Genomic DNA, 15,439 nt, shown 5'->3' with positions numbered 1-15,439 from the left:
TTCTTCCCCTCTTGTAGTAGTGGGTGTTACTTGTGTTCTTGTTGCTGGTGTTGGCTGCTTTGTGACAAGACTGTCCTCTCTGGAAGTTGAAGGCGACACCACAGAACTTCTGCCCAGGAAAGGGACTCTAGTAATTTCCAGCCTTTCTTCTTCGAGGTCTCCAGCTTGTGCAACAATCCCCCTTGTGTATTTTGAAACATCCCCTTCAGAAAAAGTAATGAAAGTGGAGAGAAATGTTTTGGACCGTGGATTAAGTAGTGTGACGTAGATGTAGTCTTTGGACAAGATGATGCCATTTTGCAGCTTTGCATTAACAACCAAGAAAAGGATTATGCTCTCAACAAAGCCATGCCCTTCTGCGTTTTTGTTCACACTAGCGAGTGCAAACCATTCAGAGCCCTTCTTTAGCTGATCTTGTAGCAGATGCAACAAGGGGATAGTTTAGCCCATCGTACTGTCCTCCTTGCTATCTTCCCATCTGAAAATAAAAGGGAGTAGCATCAGTGTCAATTGCATTCCCTCCTCTTTGAATAACATAGTTATTCATTTATCAGTACAACTCAAACAGACATTGTAACATGTATACGTCAAGTTTCAATGTGTTGGCCTCTATGAGGGCTTTGACTGGAACTCTATTAACATGCTGAATATTCTGGAACTGCTTCCGGGCTTCAAAAGAATGGCGGAAATGGGTGCAGATTCTTCTCCAGGTGGTCACTATTTTGCTGACTATGGGGGTCATTACGACCTTGGCGGTCTTTTTGCAAGACCGCCGTGCAGGCGGTTTGCCGCTCGGCGTATTATGACTGTTGGCTGCTCTCCGTCGTTATTCCGATGGAGAGCCGCCAACAGCCATACTTGTGGGTGGCGGGGAAGTAGAGGTTTCTCCACCTCCACCGCCACGCCAACAGAACACCGCCCAGCCAATCACGTCCTGTGATTCACCGTGGCGGTATTCTGTTGGTGGTGTGGTGTCGGCGGAGCTGCCCCCATGGCTCCCGTCCCCTCCCGGAGGATCGACGGACCAGGTAAGTCAATCGTCCGTTAGGGGAGGGGGGTGGCGGGGTCTTGTGTGTTGTGTGCGTGCATGGGGTTGTGCGGGTGTGTATGTAGAGGGGGTGTGTGGGTGCGTGTATGCTTGCGGGGGTGTTGTGTGTATGGGAATGAGTGCGTGTATGGCTGTGGGCATGGCTGTATGGATGTGTGCGTGTATGTTTGAATGTGGGTGTGCGTGTCTGACTGTGTGTGTGGATGTAGGCATGTATGTCGGGGTGTGTGCTTGTGTGTGTTGGTGGTGCCTGCATGCGTGTCAGGTGTGTGTGAGTAATGTTATATTGGGGGTCTGGGTGGGGATGGGGGCCCTGCCACCTTTGGGGGGAGGCAGGGGTGGTGGGGGGTGTAGGGGAGGGAGTCGGGGTGGGGGTGGGAGGTTGGGAAGACCCCTATCAGTGCCAGGGAAGGAATTCCCTGGCACTGATAGTGCTTACTGCCATGGATTTCATGGCGGTTGAAACCACATGAAATCCACGCCGGTAAGCCGGGTCCAAATACCGCTGGCGGTATACTGACGGCCGTCATCTCCACGCTGGCGGGACGGAGAACCGGCGGATGACCATGGCGGTAACCGCCATGGCCATAATTCACCAAGGTAAGACCGCCAGCCTGTTGGCGGACTTACCGCCGGTTCTCCGCCATCAGCCAGGGTTGTAATGACCCCCTATGTCTTCTTTTTTTTAGAAGGTGCACAACCAGGTTGAATCATGCATTGCGCCACTTTGTAACCCTTTGTGCTACATTATGCCTGCGTCAGGCATACTGTATGCAAAGGGGGCGGTCTAAGAGATTTCCTTGCACCATTTTTTTGGCACTTTTAATGCCTGCTTAGAGCAGGCGTTAAAAGGAGGCTTCAATTGCTTACAATGGGCCTCTAGGTGCTTTGTAGGATTAGCATCAGTACTTTTGGTGCTAATCCTGCAGCGGGCCGCACTAGCATAAAGAATTCTGACGGTAGTCCGCTAACTAACACCATGGTGCGCCGTATTTAAAAAATGGCACTCACATTGTTGCTTTAGGGTGGTACTAAGGGGTGCAGGAAAAGTGGCCCTGCACTGTGTGCAGCACCTCTTTTCATAAATGTGCTCCAGAGTGGCATATTTAAGAGCCCCTAGAGCCCTTCCAGTGCCACATTAGAATCATATTGTGACACTTATGTGGCTTTAGAAGGCCAAAAACACTGTGCCATATTTACAAAGTTGTACAATGCATGCATTATGCCTGCACTAGAAATAATGTATGCAAAGGGGGTGTTCCCCCATTTAGGGGGGCCTATAAAATGGCACAAAGAAATTTAAGAGATTTCTTAGCTTCATTTTTTTCGGCACTTTTAATGCCTGCTCAGGGCAGGTGTTAAAAGAAGGCTCCCATTGCTTACAATGGGCATCCAGGTGCTTTACAGGACTAGCGTCAACATTTTTTATGCTAGTCCTGAAAAGCGCTGAACTAGTGTAAAAAATTCTGACGCAAGTTACCTAACTAGTGCGCGGTATGTTGACCTCGAACAATGAGATCTGGGGTTCCTCATTCCCTGTGATAAGCATTGTCGCCGGGTCTGAGAGACCATAAATGATTCCCTATATCTTGAGGCGTGATCTAGGTTCCAAGAACTTCTTTTGTTTGGGACTGGTGTCAACAGAGCAATCTGCGAAAATGGATTTAGTAATTACTCTTTTAAGCTGCCTGGAGGATTGTTCTGACGTGTTGATGCTGCAGTAGACAGGCAGTGACAGGATGTGGTCTGCTTGAGGCCTTTTATAGTTGTCTGGTGGCTCCAATGCACCCTTTGGAACTCCACTGGGATTTTCAATCATATGTTTTCGCACACTGAGGAACACAGGAAGTTTAGCAAGTCATCTTTTTCTGTGCTTTTTACTACTCCATATATCCTGATTTTACTTCAGAGTGAGCCGTCTTCCATATCTTTAATCATTCATTTTATAAACTAAACATCCTGTCCCCAGTCTAGCACCCTCTGCATTTGATCATTGACTGCCTTCAAAGGTTTCTCAGTTGAGGCCATCTCTGTCTCTTTCTTTCCAGCCTATATCCTTGCACTGAACACAAAAATGTCCAAACCCATGGATTTCACCATTTATGGAAGCAATAACTAGGATAATGGGTGAAATTTCTTTCATGTTAAATTTCATGATGAATTCTCATGTAAATTTAAGCATCTATCATGATGTTTTTCTAGTCACCTGTTTATTGCCTAGAAGTGCTTCTCGAAACAGAAGCTGACGTGCTGGTCACTGCACAGACATATTTTGCAGCTTAGAAAGGTTACAGGGCTGTGGCAGGTAGTCGATTATGTTTTTATGTGCAGGCATATATTGTTCATATGTTTTTACAATGAACGTTATGGTCTTTGATGTATGGTAGTCAATCCCGTGGACTCATTATTATTAATTTGTATTCATAGTCAAAACATTCTTGAAATAATGTGAAAATAAATGTTTTATCACACTACCAAATACGCATTTCTAAATAGTTTGAAACAGCAGAAATTACTGATTTTGTTGCTTTTTATTGTAGACATGGAAAACTGTATGCAGTGCCCTGAGGACCAGTGGCCGAATGCCAAGAAGGATGGATGCAACAAAAGGGTCATTGTTTTCCTCTCATATAGTGATACACTTGGCGTAATTTTGTTCACTGTGGCCATTATCTTCTCTGCTGTCACTGCTGGAGTGCTGGGAATCTTTCTCAGACACCGGGACACCCCAATAGTGAAAGCTAATAACCGTGATCTCAGCTACACACTCCTCACTGCCCTAATTTTGGCTTTTCTATGCTCCCTCCTATTTATTGGACGCCCTGCGACATGGACCTGTCTGATCCAACAAGCTGCATTTGGGATTATTTTTACTGTTGCTGTGTCTTGTGTTTTAGCAAAAACCATCACTGTTGTCATTGCCTTTAATGCCACAAGGCCTGGGAGCAGATTAAGTAGGTGGCTGGGATCCCGAGTGTCCGGCTCTATTGTCCTCTTCTGCACACTAGGAGAAGTGACAATCTGTCTCTCTTGGCTGCTCACAGCTCCACCCCACCCTGGCACTGATATACGATCTGAGACTGGGAAGATGATCCTGCAGTGTGACCAGGGCTCTGTCACTGCCTTCTACAGTGTGATTGGGTACATGGGACTGTTGGCCTCGGCCAGCTTCATTGTGGCCTTCTTAGCCAGGAACCTCCCGGATAAATTCAATGAGGCCAAGCTCATCACATTCAGCATGCTGGTGTTCTGCAGCGTCTGGATCTCTTTCTTTCCAGCCTATATCAGCACTAAAGGCAAGTACATGGTGGCCGTGGAGATCTTCGCCATCTTAGCTTCTAGTGCTGGACTGATGGGCTGTATATTCATCCCCAAATGTTACATCATTCTGTTCAGGCAGGATATCAACACCAGAGAACACCTAACTTTACATACTCATTTGTAGTTTCATGTTGGAGCTCAAATTGACCAAATTCAATATTAAACATTAAAATTCTGTATTTCTGGAGGGTTTTAAAGCAATGTAGCATGCGTTTGTACAACCATATGACTGCTTGCAGTAAAGCATTAGTACCTCCAGTAATAGAAGCTGGGTTTTATGGATAGTAGCTGTGGATGATTTTGGGTCCTTTCTGTACTTGTATGCTTCAATGGTTTTATTTGTTTTAATATCATTTTGGTATCTGAGTTTAGTTTGATTTCCACAAATGAACATCTGCACCATCCCGAAAGAGGGGAATTGTTAAAGATTTCAAAGTTACCAGAAGAGGAGCCCTCTCCACCACAGGCATCAAACATATGCAACCCAGAACATGCTCAGCATAGCATCAGTTCAGTGGCGGCTGGTGACATTTGAAAGTGGTGGGGCGTAAAAATTGTGAATGAGTGTTATGTTGCCAGCAAGTAAAGTAAGCAAGATGATGGACAAAAAGGAGTTTGTGGGGTTCTTCCCCCCAAGAAAAGTTTGAAACAAGAGCAGCAAATGAAGCATTTCAAAATTTCAAAGTACATTTGAGAAGGTGAGATGGTTTATAAGGCAGTTGTGAACATGTAGTCTAAAAGTATTTAAACACATTAAAAATTGTCCCTTTCTCTCACTGCATTAAATAGAGTCAACAGTTACTGTAGTCTGCAAATTGTAAAATGTGACAAATAGGGTTTCTAATTATCTTACGTGCACACAGAGCTGTCTCTCTGTACTACATCTGAAACTGAAAGATCTTCATGCCATATTGATGATCTCATAACAAGACTGGTCATTGTAGAATGATTCCCGGGCACAGATGCATCCGCGTGATGAGTGACACGAGTGAGGCGCCAATCCCAGGACACGAGACCTGCCCTCTGCACCCGCTTACAGGAAATCTGTTAGAGGTGGGCGAGCCAAGGAAATAACAGGGCGGGCTGAGCCAAAGGTCTGGCTTGTCCCCTGCATGTGCCCAGCCCAGAAATCTCATCAACATTCACAAAGTGTACTTCTTTAAGATATGGAAACTTTGACACTAATAAGGCACATAGGAGTGTTGTGTACTTATTAAAACTGTAAAACTGGTAGTCTGATCTCACACATTTGAGAGTGCTATCATAAGCAATAATGAAGGAAAAAGAGTTCTGGCGAAATAAAAACATTTACCCACAGTTGCACAGTTTGAGCAGGGAAGCCCTGATTCATCCAGATTTTCTGGCTTCAGTTTGTACAAATCAGCCAGGAAACAGATATTTATTTGTCTTTCCTTAAGTTAAGCCTTTGCTTTTGCCCCAGTTAATTTTCTGCTTTGCGTCAGTGTTTAAATGCTGCACAAACTCGACCCCAAGCGTGGACGCTTTATGTAAGCAGCAGTTATATTACGCTTGGTCGCATTCATTGTTTGTAGGGATAGGGGGTCAAGTGATGTGGCCAGAGTCATGGGGTGGTTTGCATTCGCTGGCTCTCTAACCTTGTGTTCCAGTGCCACAACCTGCAGCTCTGACAGTAATGCCACCTCCTGGATGGAGGGAGGGACGCAGGAGCCAGATGAAAGCTGGGCTCCTCGGGGTCTGAGGTCCCATAGACTGGATGAAGCTGAGCCCAGTTGGGATGCCTGGAAAACCTCAGAAAGCTGTAATGGCAATACTGTGGGTCCTCTAAGGAGCCCCCAGAGTTCATGGAATCATACAACCAATATTTGCAAAAGTATTAGGGTATGATTCCAAATTGTTTGATTCAAAACATGCCTATGTTCAGAGTTACCATTAGGTAGCTGGACATATGTATTGACACATGTCCAGTACACGCACAAAAATGGCATCCCCGCACTCATGAAGTCTTGGAAAAATGGGGCTGGGGTTCATGGGGGCACCTCAGCTAGTGCAGGGGTGCCCCCCACACAGGTACTTTACACCCTACCCTCTGGGCTAGAAGGGCCTGCCATAGCGGCGACTTACAAGGTTCCAGCAACCAAGTTTAAAAGGAGAGAGCATAATCACTGGGGTCCTATTTAGCAGGATCCCAGTGAACACAGGCAAGCACACTGACAAACAGGCACTTTAGTTTCTTGGATACAATTATGGAGTTAGTATCCTACGATCGAAGACATATGTACTGTCTCCTGAAAAAGCATGAGAAGTAGGCCACATTGCACAAACAGTTCTGGCCAATGAATGAATTGAGTCAGATTTTTTTTTACCAGGTAATAGGCCATCTTCTAATTCACCCATCACATTTGGTTATATATTCCACTGTGGCGGAACATGAAGGAGTCATGGGTGCTGCGTACAAGGTTAGTAATTATTCATGAGGCATCACACACTACCTGTAGATTGTGTGAATGGGTGTTTTTCTAATTTCTATAGATTAATCCATTTGCACAGGGGGGCATATGGCAATAAATGTGCCATCAACACAGCCAATTACAATTGGAAACTGTGCTACCCTGTAAAACATTACTTTGGTCTGTTGCAAATATTGTGGCGTATTTGGTGAACATATGTATTTGTTTTCTTTGAAAACCATGATGTCCAGAAACCTGTGACAAAACCAAGAAAATGCACTTTGTGACACCCCTCCTGCCACTGCTATGATGCCCCTGGTAACTGCCAGGGGCTAAGAAGTGTAGGCAACACACTACCTGTGTTGTATAGCCATTTCGGTGCTGCTTCTGGTCAGGTTAGTTTAGAACCTAGGCCTGCTGCTTGTGCCCTTTAGCCTAGTAATAGTTTATTCTGCTTCATTTTTATCATTTCAGAAGAGGCAACATCCATGGTGTTGTTTTATTTTCTTTATCTAGTTGTACTTTTGCCTCGGGAAGCATTGCGTTACTCAGCAAGATATTCTTTTCATTTTGTGCTTTCCTTAAGGCTGCTGCGAGATAGGATTGCCGGCACAAGTGGTACACTGTGTCGTCAATGTTCACAAAATACACACATCCTTACGTGGGGACATTTGCTCAGAACATCAGCTATTTTGTTATAAAAACTCTTCTCTGTCCCATGCACATTAGAGTGAGATTCCAACCAGGTGACAACAACCACATGCTGATTGACTTTGCTACATCTGCTTGCTGAGACTAACGGTTCCCTGGCCTACATGGGGATGATGTCTCTCTAGACAACAGGCTTCCTTGCTCAGGCATGGGGGGGATGATGCCTTCCTAGGGGGGATCCTGAAGTATGGATTAGGGCTTCTCATGCCGTGTTCTAACATAGCTTAGGTAGGAATCGCATATATTACGCATAGTGACAGTATGGTGGGACTTTTCCTGTGTTTCACTTTCCTTGTCACCATTTTGCTTCTAGCATGTTTTATCATTCTAATTATTGTATTTCATGCCATATTATCTAAGATGCAGCTGATTCAATCAATTCTTCAAACCATTTTCTATCTCTGTCTGTTCTTGCATGTGTGAGACTAATGTAACTGAGAGAAAAGCATGAGATCTGATACAGCACGATTTCCACAAGAAGTCATCTCGTCATACACTTAGTCGCCACAAATCATCCCTGCTCTTGGGCAGACATGGGGTGCTGCTAGTTGGCCAGAAACAGATTAGGCTGACCGTTTTCTCATGGTGTGGGATTGGACTCAGTCCCCCACAATTAAGGTGATGCTGCTGCCCAAATTCAGCAGCCTCATTAGGATAATGAGAGCCCATGCAACATGGTGCTGCCAATGTCTGGTCAGGCACTGAATTTTGGATCTTCCTGAGTATCTCTGTCTCACTACATGCTAAAGGCACCTCAATAATATATACGGAGATGTCCTTGGTATTGAGGATTTCCTTTTCAGCTAGGTAGGTAGTACTTATCTAACGCTGTAGGTTGTTCAAGCTTGAACCTTAAAAGGATCAACCCCCATTTGGTGTCCTTACCTCTTAACAGGTATATCCACCATGGCGAACCCGCAACGGGTAGAAATTGCAGTAAATATGCGACCTCCTCTCACCGCTCATTTGGTAGCAAATGGCCTCACAGCCCAGGGGCATCCTGTAACATTTGTCGTTGAGGCTCATCCAACCTACAAAAGAGAAACATTCTACTCTTGGTTCACCTTTCCAGCAGTCAATGGGAACACTAATACATTTCATCACTACACACCTGCGAATATACCTGCACAATACAGAGCTATATTTAACGATACCTCTATATTTTCAAGACCATAATAACTGGCTTGATTTGGCCCTCTGGGTCCTCTAAGTAATGATGGTTCTACCTGGCCGTTATTGGCCACATATACACTGCATCCTGATGCAGCCACCTTGGTGCTAGCTGAGGTTCGCCACTTGTATGTTGAGCTTACAGCAACATACAGACTGTTAGTACAGTTCCTAATGCAATCATTAAATACTAACCCAGTACGAGCTACCCAGCACAACCACATGAAGTCACACCAGGCATTAACCCAGCGACTGTATATTTGATCATGGGTAAAGTACCCGCCAAACTGGAGGAGATTCCGTTTCGGTTAGCTCAAAAAATGAATGCGCTGGAAGCAGTTTTTCCCCATACGGGACCTCAGGATAAACATAGAGTACTCACTATGTGCTTGCCATTTGCGATGGTTCCCACAGTAGATAACTATAACACTTGGGGCACGGTATTTGCCATGCTCCATACTGCCGCATATGGTAGACCAACACTTGCCAATCTCCCAGAGGTGTTAAAGCAAATTCAAGATGTATACAGAGCTGCCCTGGCCCTGGATTTGGGAATGCAATTAATGGGCAATGTTGCCACTGTATCTTCAGTAATATTAAGTAACCTTAAAGGGGAAGCAGTTGCCTTAGCGCAACCTGCCAAAGAATATTGCTTAGACCTACTGTAGTACTGGTGGAGATAGACTGGGAACCAGACCAATTAAACCACAATTACAGGGTAAATCCAGTAAGGATTTTACCAAGCAAGCACCTGAGGAAAATGCTGGGACAAACAAAAACAAACACCTAAAAAAGAAAGGGGATAATCTCCGTATTCAGAGACCCCTCAAATCGCTATAATCTTAGATAAAGAGATGATATAAAAACAACTGATAGAAATTAATATACTGATACACACCAATCCCATTCCTTTCAGGACTCACCTGATAAACTAGAGAGAGGTGGGCGGTCAGAGCAGCGAACTGTGAAACCGAGAAAGGAGGCACAACGCTAGTCAGAAGTTTCTGTTAAGAAAGAAGAGAAACTTCCCCAACAACAACCTCAATTCAAAAACAAAAAAGTGGCAGCTATTTCTATATGAGATGCCACTCAGGATGAGAGCTCTACTTAAGAACAGGAAGTGGGCACTAACACTGCTAGACAGCTCAGCAGAGGTCACAATAGTTTGCCAGAACATTCAAGTACATCTGAAGGTGAAAGCAACTGATGACTTCTTACAAGTCGAGACTACAGACATGCGCTTCTCCACATCCCATAGGGTGTATTAATTAAAAACACAATTAGAAAGAGACATTGAGAGCACAATAGACGCTATCTTTTGGGATCGCATTGTTACCATTTATGAAATTCTATTGGCTGAAAAGGAATGGCCACCAGAATTTGTCACTATTCTCCCATGCGGGGAAGAGGTAATTGAACCCTTTTTCTTGCCCCTTGTTTCCAGAGAGCTCAGGGATGCTTACTCCGTTGATTGGGCGAAGGCACAAGCAGCCACGTTATATCACGACCATTTAGGATGGGATGAAGATTCCCCCTACCATATACTACCAATTAGATCCCAACCTCAACCCCAATACCCAATAAATCATAAAGCTAGAGCACCTGTAAGGGAAATACTCACACAGCTAGAGTACCAGGACGTAATCGAACCCTGTGTTTCACCAATGAAGAACCTTTTGTTCCCCTTAGCTAAACTGGACCATGCACATAGAATAGTTTTAGACTACAGACATGTGAATAGTGATACATGCACATTTGCCTTTCACAATGCACACAGTACATCACTTATTAACAATATGGTGCACATAAAAATACAAAATAACCTTGGATATTTCCAATGTTTTTTTCTGCCAAAATATTGAGCCTGAAAGTAGGGACTTAGCAAGTTTTAGCGCTTTAGGCTCACAGAAAAACAATTGCAGACTCCCACAAGGATATAAAGCAGTCCAGGATTGTTTCCAGCTCGTGCTACTTCAATTCTACACAACATTAACCCTGAGGCATTGTCCTACGTAGATGATATCTACCTTACAAATGATCATCTCGTTCCACTTGTAAGACGGGTAAGCCGCATTGTTGTGGATTTGCCAAATTAGGCAACAAGTAAACCCAGACCACACGGTAATCTTTATTCAAGCTCCTTTAATATGATTTCTCCAATGAGAAAATAGCTCCCAATCATGAACAGGGTAGGTTTTCACTGTGTCACTCAGTGTTGAAAGTGAAATGCCACTGGGTGGGGGTTATCAGCTTTGACCTCTTTGAAAAAGTACATCTCCAGTGCAAAGGATGAGGCATCGGGTCCCACCACAAAAGGTGATAAATCATTGTGATCACCTACGATTCGGCCAAGTTTAGACAGTTTTTCAGTTGGCTTCTTCCTCTTCTTCTCTCAAGTGAACCCAACCACCTCCCTTGTCAATTGTACATTTGGAAGAGGACTGGTGAACAAATGTTTATAAAGTAAATCACTCATTCATTCTGTTGAGAGGGCCATTCCGGAGCTACCATTACGTTTGCACAGTCCATCCCAATCCCTCCCCAGAGAAAAAAAAAATTGTGAAGTGGAGAAGTGTGGCACAATGGTTAGAGCAGCAGACCCGGATGCAGAGATCTGGCCCAGGACCAGGGTTAAATTTTTGCCTTGGCGGGTCTTGGGCTCAATTCCCTTGGACCAGATAATTCTCACCTCAGTGCCTAATCTAATTAATGGGTCCCACTCTATAACTCTGTGCAATAGCTTGCTTAATCTCCACAACAACCCCAACATTGCTTGGATGCCTGGGGGTGCCCAGGAGTGGGTACCTCACAGGGAAAAGCCAGGAGGGGTTCCACAGTGGTATGTGTACAGTGCCTTGAGACCCTTACGGGTGAGTAGTGCGCTATACACGTCTGAAGTTTACAGTTTAAACTAACAAATCACTCATTCATTCTGTTGAGAGAGCCATTCCAGAGATACCATTACATTTGCAGAGTCAATCCCAATCCATTCCCGGAGATAGCAGGCTTCAAAGAGATGCTTCTTGGCTTTAGCTCACAGGGAATCTTTTCTCGGTCATGAGTGCACTTCTCATGCTTCACATTGATGTTGTTCCAAAGTGGAAGAGTAAATCAACATGTTGCCCGGATATAAAACATATTTCCTTACAAGATGTCACTAATTATATTGGAAAAGCTGTAGGTGAATTACATGGGCCAAGTGACATAGCCAAGTTTTTTAAATGTCCATCCTAGGTGTTGTATTTTTCACTCATCTCATCACTAGTTCATTCAAGTGATCAGTCAGACTCATCTGCTTTACTGCTACTGGGTAAATATTGACATGGGAAATGGATTCTCCAGATATCAAGCCAATCTAGCAGTCATAGACTGGAGGAGGTGGAAGAGCCTTCACTGCCTGTTTGCTGAACATATCTCTCATTAGTAGGAAGGAAACAAGTTAAAGCCTGGGTCTTTTCTGTTGCTTTTTTCGGAAATAAAAACAATTGAAATATATCTCTTGTGTGTTCCACTCAGTTCCAGGGTAGGCTCCCTAAGCCAAGTGGTGCAGAGAAAATAAAAAAGGTGAGGTCCAATAGGTCAATCACTTATACACGTCAGGCCTGATTCACAAAGATAAACATGGACCAAAAGTCTAAACTTAGACCAAACGTCTAAACTTTGACCAAAAGTCTAACTTTACCTGTCTCACTTCACTTGTAGACTTTTGGTCTACGTTTAGACTTTTGGTCTAAAAATAGACATTTGGTCTAAGTTTACCTTTGTGAATCGGGCCCACTCTGTCTCAGTGGCCGTGAACAAAGGAAGAGTCTCAAAACACATAACTCATGAAGTGAGGACAGGTCTGGGAAACAATTTAATCTCTTCCTTTACTGGTTGTGACTTGATTGAAGTCTGTCGGGCTGTTTGAACTCAATTGGCCATAAAACACAGGTATGCACTGGTGTCAAACAGAACAAGGACCTTAAACAACCCTCGAGGTGCATCAATCATGACTTGCAGGAAGTAATGAGCTCAGACCGTCAAGGGCGCTGTTGTAATCCGCGAGCCCACCAAGGCTCATCCATTCAGGGGCAAGCAAACCTCAAAGTTCTGATTTCTTTGGCACTCCTTTCGTCTGATGCAGAGGATCTAAGTTCAAAAACTTTACTGCCAAAGCCCTGGTTGTGCACTGAATTGCAGTGTTCAATCATTTAACACGGTGGATGTGGCCAGTTAATTTAGAACTAATTACAAAGACATCCTTCCAAAAATCTCTTAGTTTCAGATAGAATGGTCCACCTCCTGAGTCATCTGCCCAGGCAACTTTCCGATGCCAGGTGTTGCCAAGATGGCTGACTATAGGAGGCTGGCCTGGTTTGTAGTGGGTACCTAAGGTAGTTACACCTTATACCAGGTTCAGTTATCTCTTATTAGTAAAATGTAGTCAGTGTCTAGAGGTAGCTGTAGCTGAGCAGCCAAGGCTGAACTAGGAGCCATACAAAGCACTTACAATACCACTGTAGTCACACAGTACTCACACACATGAAAGACAATACTCAGTGTTTCAAAAATAAAAGTACTCTAGTTATAGTGACACATTGCCAAAAATACATTAGAGACTATACTTCCAAAGGAGGTAAGTAATATACATAGTATATACACTAGAATTCAGAAATAGCTGTAAACCAGTCAGAAAACAGTGCAAATAGTGAAAATCACAATAGGTTGCAATGGGCCTGGGAGAACACAAACCATGTACTAAAATAGTGGAATGGGAATGTCGGTTTCCCAACTAGGCAAGTGTAGTGTGTAGAGGGGTGCTGGGTGTAGGAGGCTGGCCTGCCTTGTAGTAGGTACCAGAGGTACTTACACCTTGTGCCAGGTCCAGTTATCCCTTATTAGTGTAGAAGAGGTGTTTCTAGGCTGATAGAAGGTAGCTATAGCAGAGTAGCTTAGGCTGAACTAGGAGACATGCAAAGCTCCTAATATACCACTGGTGTCATATGCACAATATCATAAGAAAACACAATACACAGATATACTACAAATAAAGGTACTTTATTTTTATGACAATATGCCAAAAGTATCTCAGTGAGTACCCTCAGTATGAGGATGCCAAATGTACACAAGATATATGTACACAATACCAAAATTATGCAGTAATAGCAAAAGGAAGTAATGCAAGCAGTGTAAAGTTACAAGAGATTGCAATAGGAGCACATAGGGATAGGGGCAACACAAACCATATACTCCAAAAGTGGAATGCGAACCACGAATGGACCCCAAATGTGAGCTTGTAGAGGGTCACTGGGACTGTAAATAAACAGTGAGGGTTAGAAAAATAACCCTCCCCAAGACCCTGAAAAGTAGGTGTAAACTGAACCAATATTCCCCAGAGAGCACAGTCGTGATATGGGAATTCTACAAGGAAGACCAACACCAGCAATGCAACCAAAGTGGATTTCTGGACGAGAGTACCTGTGGAACAAGGGGACCAAGTCCTAGAGTTGCGACAAAGTCGAGAGTGGGCAGATGCCCAGGATATGCCAGCTGAGGGTGCAAAGAAGCTGCCACCGGATGGTAGAAGCTGTGGATTCTGCAAGAACGAAGAGGGCTAGAAACTTCCCCTTTGGAGGATGGATGTCCCACGTCATGTAGAAGCTTGCAGAGGGGTTCCCACGCAGAAAGAATGCAAACAAGCCTTGCTAGCTGCAAGGGTCGCGGTTAGGGTTTTTGGATGCTGCTGTGGCCCAGGAGGGACCAGGATGTCGCCACTTGGAAGAGGAGACAGAGGGGGCGCCCAGCAAGTCAGGGAGCCCTCACAGAAGCAGGCAGCACCCACAGAAGTACCAGAACAGGCACTTGGAAGAGGACTGAACCGGAGCTCACCCGAAGACACAAAAGGGAGTCCCACGACGCCGGAGGACAACTCAGAAGGTTGTGCATTGCAGGTTAGAGTGTCGGGGACCCGGGCTTGGCTGTGCACAAAGGAAATCCTAGAAGAGTGCATAGGAGCCGGAGCAGCTGCAAATCACGTGGTACCCAGCAATGCAGTCTAGCGTGGGGAGGCAAGGACATACCTCCACCAAACTTGAACTGAAGAGTCACTGGACTGTGGGAGTGACTTGGACAGAGTTGCTGAGTTCCAGGGACCACGCTCGTCGTGCTGAGAGGAGACCCAGAGGACTGGTGATGCATTCTTTTGCTGCCTGCGGTTGCAGGGGGAAGATTCCGTCGACCCACGGGACATTTCTTCAGAGTTCCTGGTGCAAGAAGGAGGCAGGCTACCCCCAGAGCATGCACCACCAGGAAACAGTCGAGAAGGCAGCAGGATCAGCGATACAAGGTTGCAGTAGTCGTCTTTGCTACTTTGTTGCAGTTTTGAAGGCATCCTGAGGAGTCAGCGGTCGATCCTTTGGCAGAAGGTGAAGAGGGAGATGCAAAGGAACTCTGGTGAGCTTTTGCATTCGGTATCTGAAGAATTCCCCAAAGCAGAGACCCTAAATAGCCAGAAAAGGAAGTTTGGCTACCTAGGAAGGAGGAAAGGCTGGTAAGAAAGGTAAGAGCCTATCAGAAGGAGTCTCTGACGTCACCTGCTGGCCCTGGCCACTCAGAGCAGTCCAGTGTGCCAGCACACCTCTGAATCCAAGATGGCAGAGGTCTGGGGCACGCTGGAGGAGCTCTGGTCACCTCCACTGGGAGGTGCAGGTCAGGGGAGTGGTCACTACCCATTCCTTTGTCCAGTGTAGTGCCAGAGCATGGCTGGGGGATCCCTGAA

The 15,439-nt window shown here is 45.0% G+C and overlaps 2 protein-coding genes across 2 annotated transcripts in view; both read left to right on the top strand.

Moving 5' to 3' along the window:
* LOC138279362 (vomeronasal type-2 receptor 26-like) overlaps positions 1-4,497 on the top strand; it is a 217,046-nt gene extending 212,549 nt beyond the window's left edge. Inside the window, exon 6 of the mRNA XM_069219399.1 lies at positions 3,589-4,497. Coding sequence (XP_069075500.1) covers positions 3,589-4,493 — 905 coding nt within the window. The 3' untranslated portion in view covers positions 4,494-4,497. The remainder of the gene's footprint in view (positions 1-3,588) is intronic.
* Positions 4,498-5,344: 847 nt separating this feature from the next.
* Positions 5,345-15,439, top strand: part of LOC138279346 (vomeronasal type-2 receptor 26-like) — a 178,210-nt gene continuing 168,115 nt past the window's right edge. The window contains exon 1 of the mRNA XM_069219398.1: positions 5,345-5,422. Within this exon, the coding sequence (XP_069075499.1) occupies positions 5,345-5,422 (78 nt within the window). The remainder of the gene's footprint in view (positions 5,423-15,439) is intronic.

The sequence above is a fragment of the Pleurodeles waltl genome, chromosome 2_2, assembly GCF_031143425.1.
Source record: "Pleurodeles waltl isolate 20211129_DDA chromosome 2_2, aPleWal1.hap1.20221129, whole genome shotgun sequence".
NCBI lineage: Eukaryota > Metazoa > Chordata > Amphibia > Caudata > Salamandridae > Pleurodeles > Pleurodeles waltl.
Note: the sequence above shows the minus strand (reverse complement) of the source record. Positions and strands in the feature narration are given on the sequence as shown.